General features: G+C 44.6%; 2 protein-coding genes and 1 long non-coding RNA gene across 3 annotated transcripts in view; 2 read left to right on the forward strand and 1 right to left on the reverse strand.

Moving 5' to 3' along the window:
- Positions 1 to 5241, forward strand: part of COLGALT2 (collagen beta(1-O)galactosyltransferase 2) — a 135045-nt gene extending 129804 nt beyond the window's left edge. Inside the window, exons 11-12 of the mRNA XM_082862584.1 lie at positions 1217 to 1423; positions 2920 to 5241. Of these exons, the coding sequence (XP_082718710.1) occupies positions 1217 to 1423; positions 2920 to 3196 (484 nt within the window). The 3' untranslated portion in view covers positions 3197 to 5241. The remainder of the gene's footprint in view (positions 1 to 1216; positions 1424 to 2919) is intronic.
- An 8253-nt stretch (positions 5242 to 13494) lies between these two features.
- LOC309976814 lies at positions 13495 to 19206 on the forward strand. Its single transcript, XR_014327005.1, has 4 exons — positions 13495 to 13549; positions 14509 to 14598; positions 14961 to 15161; positions 15827 to 19206. It is a non-coding gene; the product is annotated as an uncharacterized lncRNA (long non-coding RNA).
- A 153-nt stretch (positions 19207 to 19359) lies between these two features.
- The window catches only part of RGL1 (ral guanine nucleotide dissociation stimulator like 1), a 133372-nt gene continuing 126799 nt past the window's right edge, over positions 19360 to 25932 (reverse strand). Inside the window, exons 17-18 of the mRNA XM_082862571.1 lie at positions 22313 to 22427; positions 19360 to 19646 (exon numbers count right to left, since the gene is read on the reverse strand). Coding sequence (XP_082718697.1) covers positions 19459 to 19646; positions 22313 to 22427 — 303 coding nt within the window. The 3' untranslated portion in view covers positions 19360 to 19458. The remainder of the gene's footprint in view (positions 19647 to 22312; positions 22428 to 25932) is intronic.

Below are 25932 nucleotides of genomic sequence, written 5' to 3' on the forward strand. Positions count from 1 at the left end.
CTCCACTTCACTTAGTTGCTCTTCTGGGGTTTTATCTTGTTCCTTCGTCTGGAATGTACTTCTCTGCCATCTCATTTTGTCTAACTTTTTGTGCAGTCTCTCTTCCACAGGCTGCAGGATTGTAGTTCCTCTTGCTTCTGGTGTCTGCTCTCTGGTGGGCAAGGCTGGGCTTGTTCAGGCTTCCTGGTGGCAGGGACTGGTACCTGCCCACTGGTGGGTGGAGCTGGGTCTTGTCTCTCTGGTGGGCAGGGTTGTGTCAAGGGGTGTGTTTGGAGGCAACTGCAGGCTCAGGAAGACTTTAGGCCTACAGGCTCTTGTGTGGGGCCAGTTCTTGGTGGCAAAATGGCAGCCTCCAGGAGAGCTCATACCAATGAATACTCCTCAGTACCTCCACCACCAGTGTCCTTGTCACCACAGTGAGCCACAGCCTCTTTCCTGCCTACTCAGGAGACCCTCCAAGACCATCAGGTAGCTCTGCCCCAGGTTCCTCTGAAGTCATTGCTTTCGCCCTAGGTCCCACTGTGCATGAGACCTTGTGTGCATTCTCCAAGAGTGGAGGTTCTGTTTCTCCCAGTCCTGTGGAGTTTCTGTAATCAAGCCCTGCTGGCCTTCAAAGCCAAATGCTATGGGGGCTCTTCCTCCTAATGTCAGAGCGCCCAGAACAGGGAGCCTGATGTGGGGCTCAGAACTTTCACTCCTGTGGGAGAACCACTGCAATATAATTATTTTCCAGTTTGTGGGTCACCCACCCAGTGGGTATGGGATTTGATTGTATCACAGATGTGCCCCTCCTACCATCTTGCTGTGGCTTCTTTTTTATCTTTGGATGTAGAATATCTTTTTTGGTAGGTTCCAGTCTTTTTTGTTGGTGGTTGTTCAGCAGTTAGTTGTGATTTTGTGAGAGGAGGTGAGCTCAAGTCCTTCTATTCTGCCATCTTGTCTCGAACCTCTGAAAGATCTTTTAATCTCTACATCTCAACTTTCACGCTTCAACAGTCTACTAGGCAAGAATAGTTGGGATGTTGATAAGTGGCCACAGAAATGGTCCCATTGATGGGAGATGACAGCCATGGTTGATGTGATGTGCCTTGTTGTGTGATACATTTAAATAAGACACACTTGGTCCAAGCTTTCAAAAGTCTGCAAAGCTGTGCTCCATTCTTATGGATGTCTAATACTAAAATTGGAATTTTCTCCTCCACCCATTTCCTTTTAGTTATATTGGCAGGAAGAGGATGCAACTAAAAGAGCCAGAGAAAGCTGTGCCCAATGTGGTAAATCTGGTCGAAGCTGACTATTCTTACTGGACTCTGGGCTATGTCATCTCTCTGGAAGGAGCACAGAAGCTTGTTGGAGCCAATCCTTTTGGGAAGATGCTACCAGTGGATGAGTTTCTGCCAATCATGTACAACAAGCATCCTGTGTGAGTTACCCTGAACTGCCTGCCTATCCCTTGAGCAAAATCTATTCATGAATTATGTTACTTGGTGTCTGGGTAATACTTAATATATTTTAAGGGGTACTATTTTCCTAAGTGATCTGTCCATAATCATGAGCCAGAGAGGCCGATTTGAGTGATTATCCCCTTTTACAGATGGGGAAGATGAGGCAGAAATGGTGAGTCTTGCATAGGAATCCTCTTTAATACCCAGTGGGTAGTTTAACTGGATGTAATCTGCTCAGTCCTCTCATCTCTGATTTTCTTACTTCCATAAACCCATATACACCTCAAGGTGAAGGTCATCTTCCTAAACACCTCAGATTTTTCTGTTCATTTCTTAGTTCATTGAGTGTACTGTTGGCCAGGCAGTAGCTCACAGGCTAGTCGGGAACCCAGACTCGAGAACAGTCATTGTGATACATTGTGATACCTGCAATCACAGAGATGTGTTAGAGGCTCAGAGAGAGTGGAGGTGGCCTCTGAGCAAGGTGTCCATAGAAGAAGGCAGTGTGATGCTAGAGTTCCTGTAGCTTGGGAGTTCACTCTGACCTAGTGCTTATCAAGGGCATGGTAAATTATGGGTTTATGTGTCAGTCTCCCCAATAACCTATGAGCCCTTGAGGCAGGAACCATCTTTTATCTCTGTGTCCTTAGAGCCTAGTCCAAACTCTATACATAATAGCTGCTTGATCAGTGCTTCCTTAAATTCATTACTGGAGCAGAAGACCAGGTTCTAACCTTGGCTTCTTCTCTCAGTTGCTGGGTGATTCCTCCCTAGATGGTCTTCATGTTAGCAGTTGAGTGTTCTTGTCCTGCATCTTGCTCATTTTGTCTCCTGTCTTCAGTAAAGATGGACAACATGTCGGAGACTGATTTTTATCTCTGCTTCCCAACATAAACATGGAGGTCAATCATCATCCCCTCAACAGAAAGGAAATTGAGACCTAGCAGCCAAGCAGATGTCACCTCATGTAATCTGCACAGGAGCCCTGGGAGGGAGGGCAAGTCATCCCTCCACTTTACACTCACTTGTCGCTGGAATGCAAAGCCACGCTGGTGTGCCTCCAAGCCTACACCACATCACTCAACCCTTCATTGCCATCCAGCTCCCAGCCGTCTAATTTATTAATCCGGGAACAGAGCATTTTTCTACAAAGTGATCACATTTATTTATTATTATGGTCCAACAGAGCTTAATCCTTAATTTTTAGAATAAGACCTGAAATTCATTTTTAAACTAGTCTATCCAAATACAACAGAAACATCCTGACCTTTTTCTTTGTGCATTTGTTTAGACCATCTGAAAGCTTTTAAAGAAAACTGTATTGTGTTCGTAGACTAAAATTTTCCACACAGGACACAACTTGAAAAATAATCAAATGAATCTATGAGAATTTAAGAGATAACAAGTGGGGCTCTTTTCCCCTGTTCTGTAAGTGTCCTGCTCCCTCACCCACCTGTACACCTCTTGTTTTCAGTGCTGAGTACATGGAGCATTACGAATCCAGGGACTTGAAAGCCTTCTCTGCAGAACCCTTGCTCATCTACCCAACACACTACACAGGCCAGCCAGGGTATCTGAGTGACACGGAGACCTCAACCATCTGGGACAATGAGACAGTGGCCACTGACTGGGACAGGACACATGCCTGGAAGTCCAGGAAGCAAGGTCACATCTACCGCAATGCCAAGAACACAGAGGCCCTGCCACCGCCAACCTCCCTGGACACTGTGCCTTCGAGAGATGAGTTATGAGGGCTCCATGGGGGGGGTTACTGCCCTTTGGTTTTCCTAATGGGCTGTTGATATGTTTGTTCCAGTTTCTTTTCATGGTCACGATCATCTAACCAAAGTGGTCTAATGTGATTGATCAAAATTAGTATGTTTTTGACAGGGGAAGAGAATAGGGAAACTAAACCCAAATTTCCTAGATGGCTAGAAAATAGGCTTTATGGAAACCATTAAGATGAACTTCAATCCAGACACCTTGTCCCTCAGTTCATTACCCATATGATACTGGTTCTCACACTGAGGTTGAACAGCATGGCTCAGAGATTCGTACAAGGGAAAGGTGATCACCACACTATCACATCAATAAATGGGTAGGCCTGGCAGCCAAGTCAACTGGACCACATCTATTGGTCTAGTGGGCCCATTTTATGTCATAGATGTGACCTTGAAAACTTGAGTATGTTCCAACTTCGGGGTGTGGGGGAGGGGGAATCAGATCATTTAAAATCAAATTAATTGGGCTTTTTCTTTAAAGGCATTTGCCGTGAGCCTTATTGCAAAGTGACTTTTTCATCTTAGTCCCCGTTATCCAACAGGGATGGGTATTTGGGTCTGTGTGTAACTTGGCATTTGACTATCATGGCAATTGAAGCTCCCATGAAGAGGTGTCCATTTTGCCATGAGCATATAGTTTCATAGATATTTGAGGGTTTGTGTAGATATTTGAGGAAAGCACTCAAACTTTGGCCTTCTTTATTATGGTCACTTGAGTTGGGATGCTCTATTTATGAAGATAAATTTAATATATAAGGGGCTGGGACTGGTGTGTAATTGCTGTCCCGGGGGTTCATGTGCTGCCCCAGCACGTCAGACTGTCCTCTCCACCCTGAGCCTGGGAGTGAGTTGCAGGTGTGAGTTTTATGAGTCACTGTTAAGAGGCAGAGCACATCTTTAGGCCAGAAACTGTCCTTGCCTGGGATTTTCATTCTATTTTGAATTATTTATTTTACAAAATGTGGGGGAAGTGTCTGTAGGATAAGGCAGAGAAACATATGTGTTAGGCTTTTATTGCCCCCTGGGAAGTGGTGAGTGTAGACACGTTGGTTCCAGAATCTGGTTCTTCTGCATTTCCCAGCCAGATTCTTACAAGGAGGCCTGTTGAGTGGGAGATTCTAACCTTCTGGAAACAAATGATTCTCCACCTCAGGCGAGAGACCTTGGTTAGAAACAATGGACTGATCAACTGATTTAGACCAACAACCAGGGAAACCTTGGAGTCAGGATCCTGGGCAGACCACCTCTCTGCTTTCTTCATAAATGGATTTTATGTAAAATGCAGAGTTGGACTACATCATCTGTTTCAGCTCCACAATCTGTGATCCTTGGATATCTCATGATGGTTTGTTTTAGGTTTCTGTTCTCATGCCTGCAAGCAGTAAAACTTGGTCTCCAGAAATCCCCTCCCCAAGCATCCTGTCCACACACGCTCCTCTCTCCGTGTCCTGGGTGTTGACTCTGAGCTTCGTGCTTTGGAGCAGAACCCGTTGGTGGCCTTGCTGGGTGCACCAAGCTTCCTGCTCCCCATGAGGGCGCCAGGCTGCAGGACAACCCGGCAGCTTCCTTCCACAGAACACCAACCTTGGCCTTCCCTCTTGACTTATGGTTGGTTCTTCTGCATTGACCAATAAGCCAGGAGACTGAGGGAAGGGATCTCAGCTGCCTGATTTTTACTGCTTAGACATAGCTATCAGAGCTTGACTCTTTGTCTAGAAAAACAGAGCATCTGGGGAGCTAGTGAAAAACCCTTAGGCGATCCCTAAGGTTTCCTTGGGTATGCTGTACTTCGTTTGCGTATTTGAGTGTGTGCAGATGTGCGTGAATTTCATGTTTTGTTTTTTTTTTTTAAAGGGGTGGGCGGAGGCTGAGGTATTGGGAGTAGAGGAAGATTTAATTAATTTTTGTGTGGTTATGTTTCATAGAGAACATTGGTGGGTTTTTTTTTTTTTTCTTTTTCCCTGTCAGCTGGTCTGGTGGGTTTATGAATTCCCATTCTTTTTTTTTTTTTTTTTTTTGAATTCTCATTCTTAAAAGACATTGTTCATAAATTCTAGAATTTTAGATTAGGACTGTTCTACTGTGAATAAAATTCTGGCTCTGTTAGCCCAGCCGTTGCTTTTCTCCACTCAGGTCTAGAATCCCAAGCAGTGTTCTTTCATTGTGAACATTGTGAGCTGCAGACGCAGCTTTTCTTTAGAAGGTCATCTCTTCAGCAATCCAGGGATTCCTTGACCTCATTATTCTTTCCTGCCTCCCGTCTAGCCTTAAGTCAAGACATTAGACCTCTGCGGTGTCAGAGGACTTTGCCTCCGTCATGGCACCTGCTGTCTGCCTCTGGAAGTTAAACCCTCTCTGGATCTTGAGATCCAAGGTGTAATCTTCTGGATGGCCGGCCCTGACTTCAGCAGTGCTGGTGCTGCTAAGTGTGGACTGAGTGTGTACAATGTGCAGACGACACACTGCACGGGCCTTGCTTTGTTCACTGGGGCCTGCTCCAGGAACTCTGGAAAACAAGAGCCAGCATCCCAGCATCCTACACTGTCTGTCATGCTCTGTCATTTCAGGGTGGGGAAGTGATAAACTACTTGCCTTCTAGAGCACTTTGTGAAAAATTAAAAAACGTGCAACTCTATGATTGTTCATTGGTTCCTCCAACGCTGGTCAACGGCCAACACTGCTGGAATTTCCAGGTCTGCACCGGCCAAGGATGTCAGAGGCCAAAGGTAATCATCACTGCTGTGCAATCCCTGTGGCAAAGAACAGAGGGTGGTCACCAGCCTTCCTGTCCAGTGGGACATGTTTTAGACTGCTGGAGAGGTGGGTAAGCCAAAAAGGATTCCAGGCCTCCAGTGGGAGGGTGATTGACGGAGGATTCATTTTGCATTTCTGTGCTGTTGGTCAGCCTATCTATCCATTCATCAAAAGATACTGAAATGCTTGTCCCAGGCCAAAGAGATTTATCTTGGGGCAAAAAAAGGAGAACCCATGTTGGCCTCCATGACCCCCTGTATTTCAGCTCAGGCTCCCCCAAAACCTCAAAAACCAGGTGTGAGCGCTCCCTTGTTTCAGGCCCTGTGCTGGGCACTGAGATGCTCAGAGGTCTAGAAAAGGTCCCTACTGCTGTGGCGTCTGTGGTCCAAGGGAGCAGCCATGTAAGCAAGATGGCTTTCTTTCAGAGGCTGGAACAAAAGGGGCCATAGGACCCAGGGGACCTGGTTCTGCTGAGGAGGGGGCCATTGGGGGCAGCTTTGCTGGGAATGTGACAGTTGTGTTGGGTTTGGGGCTGTGGAAGGGCCTACTAGGGAGTGATGGGGAGCTGGGTAGGACCGAAGAGTCAGCTATGTGTCGGGGTTATTGACAGGAAACAGTCTTGAGACCCGATCATGATGGCAAGGCGGCTACTCTCCTGCTCCAGACTATTCTCACGAATGCAGAGGCCATTGTTTCTGGGGGGAATTCTAAGTTTGGTTGCTCTCCTGACAGACAATGCAGAGATTTCCAGTAAAATGCTGGTGTCGGAAACAAAATTCCCATTCAGCTACACACATGGGAATATTTTCACTTACAGTTGGAACAAATCCATCTAATTAGTAACTGTAAGATAAAGATGAGTTTTCCCAAGAGGCTTCTACAATGTGCTTTCAAGACATTCTTTCCAAGTAAGTGATCTTTATGACTGACAAGAAATTAATTCAGTGAGGATTTAACTAATGACAAAGTGAGAGTTAAAGTGAGGCTGGTCATTTGATAAAATAGCATGTCATGGATGGTCTGTTCAGAAACCTCAGCACAGGCAGCCTTGGAAATAATCATTTCACCCACATTTTATGTTTTGTGGGGATGTTTGTTATCTCAGAGAGAACCTTCCCTCCCTGGAGACTTCCTGATTAAATGTGTCAGTGGGAGGGGAGCCAGGAGGAGAGAGCAGTGACATGGGAGGGGACTCCCTGTGAGTGGGCTGATGGCATTCCCTAAATCGAGCAGGGTGGCTGAGACAAGGGTGAAGAGTCTGGCCAGTGGTGGCCAGTATGTTGTTTCTGGTTTTGTTTTTGCCTGCTTGGAAAAGAGAGAATGATAGGTTTTAGTACATTGTGTTAACAGATTACATAGAAAATGGTGCCTTCTCTTTAATTTTTAATTAAAAAATTTTTTTAGTTGAAATATAGTTGATTTACAATGTTATGTTAGTTTCAATGTACAGTGAAGTGATTCAATTATATATGTGTATATGTATGTGAATATATACTTTTTTTACCTTCTCTTCCATTGTCGGTTATTGTAAGATATTGAGTATGGTTCCCTGTGCTATACAGTAGGTCCTTTTTGGTCGTCTATTTTATATAGAGTAGTATGTATATGTTAATCCCAAACTCCTAATTTATCCCCGCGTCTCCTTTTGGTAACTGTAAGTTTGTTTTCTATGTCTGTGAGTCTATTTGTTTTGTAAATAAGTTCATTTGTATCATTTTTTTTGATTCCACATATAAGCGCTATCATATGATATTTGTCTTTCTGTCTGGATTACTTAGTATGATAATCTCTAGGTCCATCTGTGTTACTGCAGATGGCATTATTTCATTCTTTTTAATGACAGAGTGATATCCCATTGTGTAATATATGTGCGTGTATATCATATATATACACATTATATATGTGTATATGTGCCACATCTTCTTTATCCATTCATCTGTTGATGGACACTTAGGTTGCCTCCATGTCCTGGCCATTGTAAATACTGCTGCTATGAACACTGGGGTGCATGTATCTTTTCCAATTATGGTTTTCTCCAGGTATATGCCCAGGAGTGGGAATGCTGAATCACATGGTAGCTCTATTTTTAGATTTCTAAGGAACCTCCATACTCTTCTCCATAGTGGCTGTACCAATTTATATTCCCAACAACAGTGTAGGAGGATTCCTTTTTCTCCATACCCTCTCTAGCATTTATTATTTGTAGACTTTTTGATGATGGTCATTCTGAACAGTGTGAGGTGGTACCTCATTATAGTTTTGGTTTTCATTTCTGTAATAATTAGTGATGTTGAGCATCTTTTCATGTGCTTTTGGTCATCTGTATGTATTTTTTTGAGAAATGTCTATGTAGATCTTCTGCCCATTTTTTGATTGGGTTGTTTGTTTTTTTGATATTGAGCTGTATGAACTGTTTATATATTTTGGAGATTAATCCCTTGTCAGTAGCATCATTTGCAAATATTTTCTCCCATTCTGTAGGCTGTCTTTTTGTTTATGGTTTCCTTTGCTGTGCAGAAGATTTGAAGTCTCATTAGGTCCCATTTGTTTTTGATTGTTCCTGATTTTAGAGGAAATGTTTTCAGCTTTTAGCATTACGTATGATGTTAGCTGTGGGTTTGTCATATATGGCCTATATTATGTTGAGGTAGGTTCCCTCTGTGCCCACTTTCTGGTGAGTTTTTATTGTAAATGGATGTGGAATTTTATCAAGCTTTTTCTGCATCTATTGAGATGATCATATGGTTTTTATTCTTCAATTCGTTAATGTGGGGTATCACACTGATTGATTTGCAGATATTGAAAAATCCTTGCATTCCTGGGATAAATCCCACTAGATCATTGTATGTGATCCTTTCAATGTCTTTTTGGATTCTGTTTGCTAATATTTTGTTGAGGATTTTTGTGTCTATGTTTATCAGTGATAATTGGCTTGTAATTTTCTTTTTTTGTAGTATCCTTGTCTGGTTTTGGTATCAGAGTGATGGTGGCCTCATTGAGTTTGGAAATGTTCCTTCCTCTGCAATTTTTTGAAATAGTTTCAGAAGGATAGGTATTAACTCTTCTCTAAATGTTTGATAGAATTTCCCTGTGAAGCCATCTGGTCCTGGACTTTTGTTTGTTGGGAGTTTTTAAATCAGTTTCAATTTCAGCACTTGTGATTGGTCTGTTCATATATTCTATTTCTTCCTGGCTAAGTCTTGGGAGATTGTACCTTTTTAAGAATTTGTCCATTTTTCAAGGTTGTCTATTTTATTGGCATATAGATGATAGTAGTAGTTTCTCATGAACCTTTGTATTTCTGTGGTGTCAGTTGTAACTTCTTTTTCATTTCTAATTTTATTGATTTGGAGCCCTCTCCCTTTTTTTCTTGATGAGTCTGGCTAAAGGTTTATCAAGTTTGTTTATCTTTTCAAAGAATCAGCTTTTAGGGCTTCCCTGGTGGCGCAGTGGTTGAGAGTCCGCCTGCCGATGCAGGGGACATGGGTTCGTGCCCCGGTCCGGGAAGATCCCACACACCGCGGAGCGGCTGCGCCCGTGAGCCATGGCTGCTGAGCCTGTGCGTCTGGAGCCTGTGCTCTGCAACGGGAGAGGCCACAACAGTGAGAGGCCCACGTATCACAAAAAAAAAAAAAAAAAAAAGAATCAGCTTTTAGTTTCATTGATTTTTTTCTATTGTTTTCTGGTCTCTATTTTATTTATGTCTGCTCTGAGCTTTATGATGTCTTTCTTCTAACTTTGGGATTTGTTTGTTCTTCTTTCTCTAGTTGCTTTAGGTGTAAGGTTAGGTTGTTTATTTGAGGTTTTTCTTGTTTCCTGAGGTAAGTTTGTATAGCTATGAACTTCCCTCTTAGAACTGCTTTTGCTGTGTCCCATTGGTTTTGGATCATTATGTTTTCATTTTCATTGTCTCTAGGTATTTTTTTTATTTCGTCTTTGACTTCTTTAGTGACCCATTAGTTGTTTAGTAGCATATTGTTTTGGTTGTTTAGTAGCAGGTTGGTTAGCCTCCAGGTGTTTGTGTTGGGGGGGGGGGCGGTTTGCAGTTTTTTTCTTGTAGTTGATTTCTAATCTTATAACATTGTGGTTGGAAAAGATACTTGATACAATTTCAATTTTCTTAAGTTTACTGAAGCTTGCTTTGTGACCCAGCATGAGATGTATTCTGGAGAATGTTCCATGTGCACTTGAAAAGAATGTGTATTCTGCTACTTTGGGATGGAATGCTCTATAAATATCAATTAAGTCTATCCAGTCTAATGTGTCACTTAAGGCCTGTGTTTCCTTACTGAGTTTTCTGTCTGGATGTTCTGTCCATTGATGTAAGTGGGGTGTTAAAGTCTCCCACTATTATTGTGTTACTGTTGATTTCGCCTTTTATGGCTGTTCGCATTTGCCTTATATATATTGAGGTGCTCCTATGTTGGGTGCATATATATTTACAATTGTCATATTTTCTTCTTGGATTGATCCCTGGATCATTATGTAGTGTCCTTCTTTGTCTCTTGTAACAGTCTTAATTTAAAGTCTATTTTGTCTGATACGAGTACTGCTACTCCAGCTTTCTTTTGATTTCCATTTGCATGGAATACCTTTTTCCATCCCCTCGCTTTCAGTCTGTATGTGTCTCTAGACCTGCAGTGGGTCTCTTGTAGACAGCATATGTACAGGTCTTATTTTTGTATCCATTCAGCCTATCTGTCTTTTGGTTGGAGCATTTAATCCATGTACATATCTATACGTATGTTCTTATTGCCATTTTATTAATTGTTTTGGATTTGTTTTTGCAGGTCTTTTTTCTTCCCTTCCTCTTTTGTTCTCTCCTCTTGTATTTTGACAACTATCTTTAGTGTTGTGTTTGGATTCTGTTTACTTATTTGTGTGTATATCTATTAATACATTTTTGGTTTACCATTACCATGAGGTTTTGATATATGTATGTTTTGATATTTGTCTGTGTATATATATATGATTGTTTTAAGTTGCTGGTCTTTTCATTTCAAATGCATTTCAAGATTCTGCATTTGTACTCTCATCCTCTCACAATTATTGGTTTAGATAATCATATTTGTGTGTGGATGATTTCCTACATTTACTGTATGTTTGCCTTTACCAGTGAGCTTTCCCATCTTGTAATTTTCTTGTACCTAGTTGTGGCCTTTTCTTTTCCACCTAACGAAGTTCCTTTAGCATTTGTTGTAAAGCTGGTTTGGTGGTGCTGAATTCTTTTAGCTTTTGCTTGTCTGTAAAGCTTTTGATTTCTCCATCAAATCTGAATGGGAGCCTTTCTGGGGAGAGTATTCTTGGTTGTAGGTTTTTCCCTTTCATCACTTGAAATATATCATGCCACTCCCTTCTGGCCTGCAGAGTTTCTTCTAAAAAATAAGCTGATAACCTTATGAGGATTCTCTTGTATATTATTTGTTGTTTTTCCCTTGTTGATTTTAATATGTTCTCTTTATTTTTAATTTTTGTCAGTTTGATTACTATGTGTCCTGGTGTGTTCCTCCTTGTATTGATCCTGTATGGGACTCTCTGTGCTTCCTGGATTTTGGTGATTGTTTCCTTTTCCATGGTAGGGAAGTTTTCAGCTATTATCTTTTCACATATCTTCTCAGGCTCTTTCTCTTATTCTTCTTCTGGGACCCCTATAATGTGAATGTTGGTGCGTTTGATATTGTCCCAGAGGTCTCTCAGACTGTGCTTTTTTCTTTTTATTCCTTTTTCTTTATTTTATCCCGTGACAGTGATTTCCACCACTCTGTCTTCCAGCTCACTTATCTGTTCTTCTGCCTCATTTATTCTGCTATTGATTCCTTCTTGTGTTTTTCATTTCAGTTATTGTATTCTTCAACTCTGTTTGGTTGTTCTTTATTTTTTCTAACTCTTTGTTAAAAACTTCTTGTAACTTCTATGCTCTGTGTGCATCCATTCTTTTCCTGAGTTCTTGGGTCATCTTTACAATCATTACTCTGAATGCTTTCTCAGGTAGATAGCCTATCTCCACATCACTTAGTTATCCTTCTGGGGTTTTATCTTGTTCCTTCATCTGGAACTTATTCCTCTGCCATCTCATTTTGTCTAAACTTCTATTTGTATTTTTATATGTGTGGAAGGTTAGTCACATTTCTTGACCTTGGAGAAGTGGCCTCCGCTGTAGGGGATGTCCTATGTGTCCCAGCAGTCCACTTCCCTCTCATCACCCAGTGTCTGGGCACCAGCTGGTCCCAGGGTAGGGTAGTTGTAGACTTAGCGCCGCGGGCTGTGGGACTGTATATTTCTTGCTTCTGGTGTCTGCCGCCTGGTGGGTGAGGCTGGTTTAGAGGCTTGTGCAGGCTTCCTGGTGGGAGGAGAAAATGGTGCCTTCTCTTATTATGCAAACGGAATGAGGAAATGCCTTGAATTGCAGCATGAAGAGTTTAGGTGTGCTTTCAGGAAGAATTATTAAATACTGAATGGGTTCCAGGCAAGTGGTGGAATGGCTCCATTAAAATTTGTTGTTGGGCTGGAAAGTGGCTTCCTTTCTGGTCTATAGATTTGCCTAAGATGGCCTGTGTCTTAGCCTCCACCCGTAGGTGTACTGATATTGAGATGATCTTAGCTCGGGTCCCTCCTGCCACACCAGGGAGGCCACTCACAGCCCCAAACCGCCTTCCCGTATGCCCTCAAAAGGGATGGAAAGAATGAAGGATCACCTCTGAACACTGGTTTCTCTTTAATTTACTGAGTTTATTTTTTCTGCCCCTCCCTGGAGTTGCTTCAGCTTGGCTTCCTCTGCTGTGGGCACTTTGACCAAATCTCTATGTCTGAACACCAGCTTCGTGCCCGCCCCCCCCCCCCCCGATGGCCCAGAGGAGGCTCCTCTGGGTGCTTCCTGTTCTAGGGGAGGCTGGGCAGGCATCTGGGCTCTTGCTCATGAGGGAGAATGATTTTCAGTGTCCTGGACAGCCCTTGCTCTCTGTTCTTCAGAGAAGATTAGAAAATAACTTGTGACAAAGTGTCCTCTCCCAAAGGGAACTGGCAGTTCGGGGAAGACCCTCAGACAGGAGTTGAGATGTTTGTATTGATGGTGTGGTCTGAAGGGTTTTAACTGCTCTGTAAAATGCCAGCACGAATTGGGAAGACTTGAAGGGGATATTACTGTTTAGAATGGCCACAGGGAGGAAACCATGCCCATAGCTGAGCAGGGAGGGGACAGATGAGGGGTGCAGGCCTTAGGGAATTAGAGGGGAGAGGAAAGAGGCAGCTTCCAGGGCACAGCACAGAGGTTCAAGTCCAGGAGAGAAGTGCAAAGGCCAAAGGGATAAGAAAACAGATTCAGGCTCATTAGTGGAGCAGTGAGCCTGGTGCACAGGCTGGAAAGGGAGGGAACCAGAGGGAAAAAAATAGTAGGAGAGGCTTGGAATTGAAGTGGCAACCCAAGCCCTTAAAATGACTATTTTATCCTTGCAAACCTGCAACAACGGGAGAGGCTGAGGTGGCAGTGAGCTGGACAGCATGCAAAGGAATAATGGGGGATGCCCAGGGCCCCCAGTGCCTGTGGAACAGCAACAATTCACTGTCCTGCATGTGAGTCATCCCTGGGCAGAGGGAGAGTCAGAGCAGAGAGCCCCATTCTGCAGGGAAAGAAAGACACAGGTCTGGGAGAACAGGGGAATGGGGGCTCAGCTTCTGGTGAGAGACCTGTCCCCCCCTGACCACAGAAGGAATCCAAAAAAGGTGGGGACCCTGACAGGAATCACCTTAGGCTCTGGGAGGGGGATGCTCCAGCTCAGGGCCGTTTCACACGGGCCAGTGGCTTCCTTCCGAGTCCGCCCAGTGTGTGTCCCTGTGCAGCCTCAGCCCCGCCAGGAGGCACTGTGGTCAGGGCTGCGCTGGGCCCACACTCCCCTCTCCCCAGCCTCTTTGGAGCGGGTCTGTGGAGCAGGCTGCAGGAGCCCTGGCTGCCCTCCAGCTCTGTGAGTCAATCTTTCCCCAAAGCAGCAGCAGGCTCAGTTTTCCCAGGGTGCTGTTCAAGCATCTGAAGTCCCATGTCTGAGTGTCACATCTGCCCTGTGTCATTGCTTATTAGGGAAGGAGGCTGGAGGGCTTCTATGAAGACAGCACGCCCCCCACCCTTAGGCCACGAGCTTCCTGGGAATAACAGCAGTGAACTCTTAAAGTAAGCACCAGAGGGAAGTGCTTTCTTTACATGCTGTGTAATGTAATATACTACATGAACCTCCAGAAGTAGGAACTATTTTCAATCCCCACTTTTTAGATGAAGCAATAGCTAAATGACTTGCCTAAGATAGTAAGTGGGCTGGCAGTCAAGAGCTAGGCAGTCAGATCCCACCCACACCAAACTGCAACCATGCAAAGCTTCTAGAGAGAGAGTTTGCCTCATTTCTTGTTTCCTCACTAACATCTAATGTTTCTGTCGCTCTCTCTCTCATACACACACAGCCTGATGTATAAAGAAGCTCGGCAACCCCATCCCCTGTTTACTTCTCATCTATGAAATCTCACATATTAATTTTTTTTTTTAGCTGATTAGACCAATTCGCTGGCTTGCTGGAGGCTTGGATGTCAGATGTTACATAAACGAGGATCATCAGAAGTAGACATCTGGGGGCAAGGTATTATTTAGAATGCTTCTCCCATTTTGAAACTGGTGCCCTGGTATTGGGCTGGCCAAAAAGTTCGTTCGGGTTTTTTCCAGGAGCTGGTATGAAAAGCCCGAACGAACTTTTTGGCCAGCCCATCTTTTTTTTTTTTTTTTAAACGGCTGGAGCAATCTAGAAACAGTTTAAATCATTTACTTTTCTTCTTTTTTCAACTTGACTTACCGGTACCCTTTGTGTGGGAGATTGTGACTGCAGCACAAAATGTTGCTCTGAGTTGAGACAATCGTAGGAATAAAAATGATTTCTTTTGAGGAAACTGTGACGAAGTACTCGATACTGATCACTGGTGTTCGCTCCTTTAACTCCTCGTTCAGTTGGTGCTTTTCACCCACCCCACGGGTTCATCGTGCATCCTAGGTGGGCGTGAACTCGCAATGCCATCCCGGTCCTTACGGCCCCGTCTCCCCATCTGCAAGATGACATGATGCTCAGGATATCAGGCAGCAGTTCTCCGACCAGCAGCAGATCTCTCCTTGGAGACTTGACAGAACCAACCAGATGCACATCTAACCAAGGTAGCCTGTGGAAATTCACATGTAGCTTTTGGAAATTCACATGGTTGGAAGGCTGGGGATAGAGCCAACAGACCCCAGGCACCCTGTCCAGCTCCAGCAGGCTGTAGAGGAGCATCTGTCAGGAAAGCCCAGTCCACTGTGACACCCGCATAGCAGGGTTTGGTCATTCAGAGCCCTGCCCTTGACCTTTGGCAACTGACGTAACTGCTCTGGGCCTCAGCCTCGGGATCTGTAATACAAGGGCCAGGACTACATGATTTGTAAGATTCCTTCCAACCCTTAAGAAAATGTTAAATACCTCAAACTGTTAAATAAGTGAATTGCCTCCACACAGTTTTCTGGGTAGAGATGTTGAGAAACCACACCAAGTGGTGGTTTTCTAATTCAGAGTCTTAAATTAACTAAATTTGGCTTCTATTTGAATCTCACAGTTTATGTGGAAACACTTTAAATTTCCTAGATTTTTTAAAATTTGACATACCACTACCTCTGTAAAGTAGCTCCTAGTTTAAAGTAGGGACCACATGAGAAGCATGTAAATTGGTGGTGACCGCATGTTAGAAATAAATTCTATAAGGCTAATTCTAAACAAAATTAAATTACTCTTGTTTTTTCTCCTCCTTTGAGCACCTCTCTTTCTTCAACCCTTCCTTTGCTCTGTGCAGCCCCCATCTCAAGTCCTCACTGCCATCTCCTCCAAACACTTTTCGGAGAATGTGGGAAGATGAACAAAGCCATGCACCCTAGTGAGAAGACAGAACTCCTTTGTGCGGGGACAGAAATGCTCGTCTACTCCAGGTGCCCTCCTACGTTTCCCCACCTCCCCTACGTTTAGATTGGAGCCATAGACTGGCCAACGGACTGTGAATGGAAGTGCTGTGGTCCCTTTCGTCTAAGGCAGTCAGGAAGAGTTGTGGGTTTTCTCTACCATCACTGGGAGTTGAAAGAAAAATCTGAGATGGCGGAGTTGCAAGAGGGAAGCTGCCTGGACCCTTGGAGCCGCTAAGGAGAGCTGCCCGATTTGCAATACCTAGTTCAGTTTTCAACGTGTCATATCTTAAGTTACTGAGATTTCATGGTTTGTTACTTTAGTCTAGGCTAGCCTAATAATCCCTTCCAGAATTATTTCATTTTAACAGAGATCCTAGGGGAAACGGTAACTCAAAACAGGACAGAAATAACTTTTCATAGTGGAACTGTGGATACAGGTTGTAACTGGTGCCGTTGCGGCAGCCCTGTAGAAAAAGAGGGTTGACATCGGGGCAACTTCTCGATACCACTAAAAATAAACACTGTATGCCTCTGATGGTCCCGTGCTGCATGGCAAATTTGAAAAGGCTCCAAAGAAGGAAATTTTAAGACATTATTCCTTCAGGCAAAATCTCACCAAGCTGCTTCTGCAGGGAGGCAAAACAAGGGAACCCATTTTCTCAAATGATCTTGAAAACATAGTCACCTAGTGCCAGACATAGAAATCCCTTTTTTTCCTGCCCATATTATCGATTATTAAAACACCTACTTGGCTTTCTCCACTATCCCACAAGGACCCAGAAAACTTGATAATTGGGATCCATTTAGGAATCCCTTTTCTTTTTTGGAAACAATGTGACGGAATGACAACATGCATCTGTTGAATGAAGCTGCCTTTTGGGAAGACCTTGTTTCCTTCCTTCCACAGAGGCCCTCCCGGCTTCCGGAGCACCGTGGACGGTTTCAAGAATTGTGCAGATGGTAGCAATTAGGAGACTCAGGAAAGGCTGTCAAAAAGAAGGCAAAGTACTGCCTTGGATCCCAACTCTAAGTTTGATTTTATACAAGGTGTCCCCAGCCAAACTACTCCTAAGAATGCTGTCCAGCAAGGCATCACATCTGATGGCAGTCTCCTAAGACGTCATTCTTTCCCCTAAATGCGCATGACACTTACTTACCAGTGGAGAGGGTCCCTCCTAACTGTGCCACTGGCTTTCCCTCTGCTCCCTCCAACTGAACCAGCATGGGCTTCCAAAATGCTCCTTGACATACCTGGAACCCAGATCCACCAGATTAATACTCCAGATACAATCCCTTTGGGTCTGGCCGCACATGCCAACCAAGTCCCAAGCCAGTTTATTAATTTGACCGAAAGGTAAACAGATGATGGAGATGCAGAAAGACAAGCATATGCGAGCAGCTAAAAGTATTAACCCGGCTGTCCACCAGGAAACAAATTTAAGACATTTAAAGTGGCATTAAATAAATGAGGCTATGTTTTATCTACTTGTAACTTCCATTGTCTTTTTTAAAAAAGGAAAAAAATATATATATATTTTACATTGCAGTATAGAAATCTAGACTCTACATGTACAGTATAAATACACAAGGCGAGCACATGGGCACAACACGTATGTCTTGGTAGCCGCGCCCTAAACCAGGCCAACAGTTCTACATTTTCTTTTTGACCTTCCAACCAAGAAATTCAGGCTGAGGCTATGTTTCCTTCAGTCCCCATGACGTCTAGCACCCTGGCCATCCCTCCTCCACGCACAGAAGCACAAATCGAACCAGCCTCGCAAACACAGAACAAAAAGTGCTTTTCAACTAGTTGAAACCAGTCGGTCTTTACAATGCGGTCTGATCTAGAAAGACCTAAAGGAAATCTGAGGCCTTCCTGGCTCATTCTCGTTCTTGGGTCCACCGCCACAAATCTCTAGCCTTTCCCTGGTGTTTCTTGCAGATTTCATATGGCTATTTATGTAACATAGATCACACATAACCTTTGGGAGCTGTCTTACAGGATAGGAGAAAAAAAAAAAAGCTCCACGTTACAATCTGCACTTCATATCTGGGTTCATTCTTTATTTTTGGAATAAAAACCTGGTATTTTGAGAATTTTCTTCTTAAAAAGGACAACATTCTGAAAGTGCTTCTTAAACGTGTCAACATCCCACGTATGGCTTTGTAGTTCAAACCCCAGCCACAGCTCAGATTTGGAAGGGAGAGGATGATGGTGGTACTGGAGACAAAAGTGTCACTTAACAGTGATACTGTGATACCAAGTGTGGAAACCTGAAAAAAAAAAAAAAGTTATTGATTCCATCTGGAAGAATGTACCTCTTTAGAAACGAGTTGGATAATATATGGAGCCCCATTTCTTTCCCCATGACTAGGCACAGGAAGGCTATAAAAGTTAATAAGTAAAACAGGACACTGCTCTCAGCAGTGAACATCTTCCGAGGGGCTAATCACAGAGCAAGCGCTGTTCAGAAGTCGTTCACAGGCTCAAAATCATCAGTTATAGTCAATCGCAGTAGGAATTTCTACACCTGAGGAACAAATTGCACGTAATATAGAGGTACTGCGATCCAGATGGCAAAAGACTGCAGACATGTAGTTTCACATGCAAAAGGCAATCAGAAAAAAACCATGAAGTAGTGGCATTCCGAGACAGATCAGAGTCCACATGAGTCATCCTCCTTTTGTGCTTTCCTTTCTGGCTGATAAGTTACCAAAGAACATGGCTGTATATGCAAGAATGATTGTGATATGTTCTTTAGGGGGGGGGGAAACAAACAATGAAGTTGCCAGAAATCAAAATGGGCTTGTGTTGCCTCCAGAGGTGTCACAACGGCTGGACCAGTGGCTCAGACAGTCCTCCAAAGCTGCTCCTAGCCCTCCCTGGGGTAGCAGAAATTGGCCGATGCAAGCAGAGGTCAAAGCCACTGGCTCATCCAAAGCCTTTCCGAGGAGGCCTTTCATTCAGCCTGTGGCAGTTCCCGCCTCTGCGGTTGTTCTTTTCTGGTGGCACTTGATCGAGAAAGTAATCCTCTCCCTTTATAAAAATAGTTTGGACTGCTTATAATACTGGCACAAAGGACACTCTGTATTCCTAGGGTTGATTCCGTTTACTTGGAAGGTATGAGACGAGGTTCTCAGTTCCTTCTAGTTCCCTGTAAAAAGTGACCTCGACTTCCCAGGCCATTGTGCAAATTTGTTTCTCCATAGTCCAGGATATCCCATAAGTCCCTCATATTTATATATATACACACACATACCAAATATGTGTACATACATATATATTTATAAATGTGGGTAATTTTGCATTTCGGTCTCAGGTCAAAGAGAATCATCCTTTTCGTGTCAAGTTCATCTCCGATTTCCCCACGACGCCTATCATAGTGCCTTGCACACCAGAGGTACTCAATAAATATCTGTCCACCTCACCAATGATCCTCTAACACTGGGTGGTAGCTGCAATCACCACGGCCTGTTCTCAGCCCCACCCTGCCTTTGGCAAGCAAGGGGCCACTGGTCTCTCCTTTCAGAGGGTGATTTTGCTGTGTCTGTTGCTCCAGCAGCCCCGTTTGGCTGTCCTGGGCAACGTCAGGCTGGTCCGGCTACGCAGTTTTACTTGCTCTTCCACAGAATTCTTTTTGCGTAAGATGAAGTCAAAGTTCACTTGGCTGTTCATGGCATAGAAGACATTTGCTGAGTCTGGGATCACGAGTTCTAAAAAAGATGAGGAAAGAGAAGGTAGTCAGCTCATGTAGGTCAGCCCAGCACTGACCGTGGCAGGTGGAAATTCTGCTCAGACACACGGCTGGGACTATGGCCCTTTGTCCCTGGAATGCAAACGGAACCAGACAGTGACCACCACTCCCTCCCCGCAAATCGGTTCCAACAATTTCCCAATCCCAAGTTAAAAAACCTAAGTGCGAATCCAATCTTAGAAATTCAAGCTGTGAACCAAATGCGCAAATGCAGGATGTTTTAGCTGGAAGGAAGTGCAGTAGGAAGCAGAGGCCTACAGGAGTTAAAAGACATTCCCAAGAGCACAGCTCGTCAGGGGCAGAACTGGGACCCAAACCCGGGTTTCCAGCCTCCTGCAGGCCATTTTCCACTCAATATGCAGTTTTTCACAGAGACTAAGCGAATCCAATAACACGGGAAAAAGGCAGAAAATCTACACCGTTTTCCAGAACTCTTTACTTGGAAAATCAAAATATTTTTTAATTAATCCCAAATCAAACCAGTATGTTACACCATTTGAGGCCTTGCTTCCTTAAGAACTTGCATTTTAATACTAAAGGGCAACCAAATAAGACAGTATCTATCTCTTAACATTTAAACCATTGCCTACTGCAGTGACTCCCACCTATATAGATAGCTGCAATTTTTGAACAAGGATTATTCCAAGCATAATATGAAGTTATTGAGCAAAGTGATCTGAATTCATTTTTATTTTTAAAAGAAGCTATTACTCTTTAGCACTCAGGGGTAATGGATAGCTTAAAAAACCAACAGGGAATAAAAAAGGTAAAATGTGCAAGTCTTGCTTTGCGGCAGTGGAGTGACGGAGGCAACCAGGACAGGTGTCTGCCTGCAGAACTGGATTAAGTCAACCTTATGTTAACTTCGACCACTGAGATTCCACAGCACGACTGATGCAATCAGGTTCTGCGTGACTCCGCTACATTTTGCACGAATGTTCCATAAAGGATAACTCCCTTCAAGTGTCCCCAGTCTCCTGCCCACATATTCCTGGGTCAGTAACAACCTACCTCACAGCTATATATCAACATATCTCCAATACGGTACACTTTCGGGTGCGTTATTTCCTGTCATAATCACCCATGATGCACAAGGAACCAGTAGGGTGTTGTCGCCATTTAACTAATTAAGGACCAAGGCCCAGGGAGGTCAAGCAGCCCACCTGCCACCACACAGCTGGTGAAGCTGGGCCCCAGCTGCATTCCAGGACTCCTGGACCTTCACACCCACTGGCTTCACCTTGGCGTGTTGGTTTGTGGACGACACGGTAAAACCCAGGAGACCACTTTTCAGGCTTGGACTTTTAACAGGAACTACATTAAAAGATGAAACTGAGAAAGGTTTGCCCCACGACCTTGGGCTCAGCTGGATGAAAGAAAACTTCCAAGAATTTTCTCAGAGGCTATAGTTTTTCATCGCTAAGAAAAGGTACGACTCCAACTTCGCCTACTCTCGTCGGGGCCCGAGATCTAGCCCTGGGTGATTTGTTGGTCAAATGGAGTATGAATAACTGCTCCCTTCCATCATCCCCGCCTTGTATAATTCTTCTTTTCCTTTCTAGGGGGAATGCTTGTTGGGGAACAGCCCTCCCTTGAGACACTTGCATTGGTCTGTGCTGGGTCTGTCAGCAGACAGGGTTGGCCTCAGTCAACAGTATTGGCTGTTCCTTGTGCACTTGGAAAAGAGACTCAGTCTGCCTGAGTCTCCTTCTCGGATGTGACACGGCATAGAGGAGTTACCTACCAGCTCGCCTCCTACCCCTCAACAAATACAACCCCAATTCAGATTAGCAAATCGATACATGCAGGGGGATTATGTGCCTGGAGTTTTCATAAAAGGGATTTCTTCAACTAATGGACTCCTAGGCAAACTGGAGCATTTCATAATCACCAGTTCTTTGCCTCAGTAAGTGTGAAGTAAAGAACCTCCCAATCCTGGCGCTGGAAGCTTTTGCCGCTTGAAGATCAATCATGAATAAAGATAACTGAAGGACAGACTCTCATAAGCGGTTAACTGAAACCATGAGAAATTATCGCAGGAACTGCGACCTTTCTGGACACACACTATTGGTTAATGGAGGTGCGTGGCCGTCTGCAAAGAGCCAACAGACCCCGTCCATCCCCCAACTCCTGACACAGGGAGCGACCTCTTCCTACAGGAAGGCTTGAGGAGAAGTTTACAGAGAATGGGCGGGAGGAACGCTCAGCAAAACCGCAGAAAGCAACAAGGGTTGCTGGGGGACCAGCCTGAGACGCTTGACTCTACAAGCGAGGTGATGGCATATGGCTCCCGGCAACGCGGCCCTGGCGTGATTAAAAACCCTCACTTGGGCTTTCCTGGTGGCGCAGTGGTTGGGAGTCCGCCTGCCGATGCAGGGGACGCGGGTTCGTGCCCCGGTCTGGGAAGATCCCACATGCCGCGGAGCGGCTGGGCCCGTGAGCCATGGCCGCCGAGCCTGCGCGTCCGGAGCCTGTGCTCCGCAACGGGAGAGGCCACAACAGTGAGAGGCCCGCGTACCGAAAAAAACAACCACCCTCACTTGGTTCCATTTAGGAAAGACATTGTGTCCACTTTCCGTCTTCTCACACTGGGGCAATCTGCCTTGAGAAGGAACACGTGCCTACCTTTGTCCTCCGAGATGACCTGTACCAGCTCGTACCCCTCAGCCGGGTCCGAGTCCAGATTGTGCTTCAACATCGCCCTCTGGATCACGGCGGGAGTTTTATCCTGGCTCGTCAACTGGAAAGACAATGAAAGGGTGTGTAAAGCATTTAGCTTCACGTCTCCTGAAGAGGTGTGCTGACCTTCCTATTCTTGATGTCTTGTGCCTTCCTGGGAGAAATGGAGGTTGAATGAGAAAAGGACCAAGAGCCAGCACTCCTAAGTTCCAGTCCTGGCTCCACCCCCAGACAACAGGTCATCCTTTCTCTCGGTCACCTGCTCTCTCAGAGCCACAGTGTCTTACCCCATCAAAACAGAGAGACTGGGTGCCTTGCCAGTTCCAGTGGTGGAAGAATATATATGAGGGAATTGTGCAAAATGCACAGCGTTTGCAGTCCTGGGCCAAAATTATCCTCACCTGTTGAGCACTGGTTACAACCTGTGGGTCAGAACGGCCACGGTTCTGCACCCTGACCATTTCAAAAAGCACAAGTGGCTCTACAACCCAGGAATCCCACCCCTAGGTATCTACCAAGAAAAATAAAAGCATTATGTCCACGAAAGGACTTGTACACAAACATTCATAGCAGATTTAGTCATAACAGCCCCGGAGTGGAATCAACCTGCATCTCCATCAATAGGAGAACAGGGGAGGATAAAGACAGTGTAGTGCGTTCACGATAAGAGCACAACTCAGCAGCTAGAGGGAGCTGAGAACTGAAACATGCAACAACGTGATGCATCTCACAAACATCACGGGTGAGCCAGAGAAAGCAGACGCAGAAGATGACACGCTGCAGGAGTCTGTTGTTTCAAAAACAGGCCAAATTAACCTGTGGGGTTAGAAAACTAGCTAACCTTATCTTCAACTAAGGTTAAAGCAGGATTGAAGGGGCATAAGGGAATTTTGGACGGGGCGGATAAAAAATGTTATTTATCTAGACTTGGGGTGGTGGTTATATAACAGAAGTATACATATGTAACTATATGTATACATACATATGTTTATAGTTATAAAAACCCAAAGAACTGAACACTTCAGATCTATGTATGTAATTACATGTACATTACGCTTCAATAAAAATGAGCTTCTAAGTGTTTAAAAATAATAAATCTAACATTTTTTAAAGTGCAAGTTAAGCCTCCTCTCACCCCAATTCTCCCCTTCATCTCTGCCCATCAGCCAGCTATTCTCAGGGTGCTCAGAGCAACAGGAAAAGGGGGCTGACTTATGTACTATCCCTTGGGTGATTTCTTTAAATTTGAAAGAAAGCAAAATGAAACACACATTATTCTTACTTAAAAATAAAAGCTGGGCTTCCCTGGTGGTGCGGTGGTTGAGAGTCCGCCTGCCGATGCAGGGGACACGGGTTCGTGCCCCGGTCCGGGAGGATCCCACATGCCGCAGAGCGGCTGGGCCCGTGAGCCATGGCCGCTGGGCCTGCGCGTCCGGAGCCTGTGCTCTGCAACGGGAGAGGCCTCAGCGGTGAGAGGCCCGTGTATCACAAAAGAAAAAAAAAAAAAAAAAGCTGTTCTCACCAAGAGGTAAGAGGAGAGAGACAGCCAAAAAAAAGAAGAGATGACGACATAGTAGTCTGATTTTTTCCAAGAAACTGTTATTGTGAGCCCAAGGATGTCTGGGCCCACAGGCCTCCCTCCAATCTGGGGCAGCAGCTGTATCTGTGATTCAGTAAACAATATGCATTACAATGGGGTCCCTATAAGTGACAAAGACCGTGCTCAAGGGTCTGTTACCAAAACATCTGGCACCTCCTTCCACAAGGGAGAAAGAGATGCATACAAAATTCTAAAGGAGAAAAATAAACTTTTTATAGTCTAAAGGAAGTACTCCTGCAGCTGGATCAAACTGGTCCAGGAGCATAAAAAGCCAGGGGAGAAAGGACACGAACTTGGGGGATAGTTGTTGGGTTAAGGTGGTTAATGTTAAGTTATCAGCTTTAAACCTACCTAAGGAGAAAACCAGGCTACGCTTGTTTTACCTTAAACCTCCCCAGGTGTGTCCAAACAAGGATGGGCTGGCCGAGGGCTTTCCTTGAGAGTCTGTCACTTTGTACCATAAACGCTACTGCGGGGAAATGATGATCACAGACAATACTAACAGCTCAGCCATGCAGCCTTACGCTGATATCCTGAACCAGCACTGGCCAATAGATACATATAGTTCGAGTCTCATCTGTAATTTAATTTATTTATTTTATTTTAATTTATTTTTTTTTAATGTGGACCATTTTTAAAGTCTTTATTGAATTTGTTACAATATTGCTTCTGTTTTATGTTTTTTTCTGGCCGCGAGGCACGTGGGATCTCAGCTCCCCGACCAGGGATCGAACCCACACCCCCTGCGTTGGAAGGCAAAGTCTTAACCACTGGACCGCCAGGGAAGTCCCTCATCCGTGAGTTTAAATACCTAGTAGCCACATTTAAATTTTTTTCAAAAGGGAAATTTTAATATTTTACTTAACCCAATATGTGCAAAATATTGTATCAGCATAAAATCAATACAAAATTGTTAGTAAGATATTTTACGTTCTCATTATTGTTATTTTTTTTGTACCAAGCCTTCAAATACCTGGTGTGTATTTCACACTTACAGCATATCTCAGTTTGGACTTTGCCCATTTCAAATGCTCGGCCACCACCTGTGGCTGGTGATTACGATACTGAACGGTGCTTGGGTGTCACCCTCATACACCTTAAACAGGAATGCGAAACATCCCCTGTGCCCTCCGCGGAGCTTAGTTCTCTAACGCCACGGGTTGGGCCTGCTTTTGAAAGATCAGACTCCAGCAGGATGCGGGATATCTGATTTCTTTGGCTCAACATGGTGTTTCAGAGATTCATCCACATCGCTGCGTGTTCAGCTCTCGGTTCCTTTTAGTTCAGAGACACCGTAGTTACCCAGCTGGCACTTAACTCCCCTGGTTGGCATATGTGAGAGAAGCCATGTGAGTAAACCACCCTGAAAATACAATAATACGACTGATGACCTCAGCTGCCTGGCGGCGCCCCTTCCTCTCGGACACTCCCTTATCACCCCTCCCTCACTACCACGTGGGTTCCGCCTCAGCCCTTCCTCACTCGCTGCGTGACCGCATCCAGCCGGTGGAGCTGGACAACTCCCAGCGTTAGACCCCAGCACCACCAGCCTTGCACCAACCTGTGTTTCTCACCATCTACTAGCTGATGCCATTTGGATGTCCTGTGGTGACCTTGGATTAAGTGCACCCCAAACCCCCTGCTCCAGTAGTTACACTGCACTGGACGGGACCACCAACCATCCGGCTGCCTGGACAACCTTTCGTCCTCCCTCTTCCCTCTTCTCCCCCAGAACAGTAACAAAAAAGTTCATAACTAAATGGATGAACTCCATAATTCTAACTTAGAAAAATCTTGCAAAAATCCATACCATCTCCAGCCACGTGACCATCATTCAAACCCTTAACACGTGCTACATGGAATAGAACGGCAGCTTCTAACTCGCTCCGCCACCTCCAATCTACTCCCCCTGCACTTCTGAATCAGGTCTCCACAATGCCAGCTACTTCTCTAAAGAACAAATCTG

Source organism: Leucopleurus acutus, assembly GCF_964270905.1.
Source record: "Leucopleurus acutus genome assembly, chromosome: 2".
NCBI classification, from domain to species: Eukaryota; Metazoa; Chordata; class Mammalia; order Artiodactyla; family Delphinidae; genus Leucopleurus; species Leucopleurus acutus.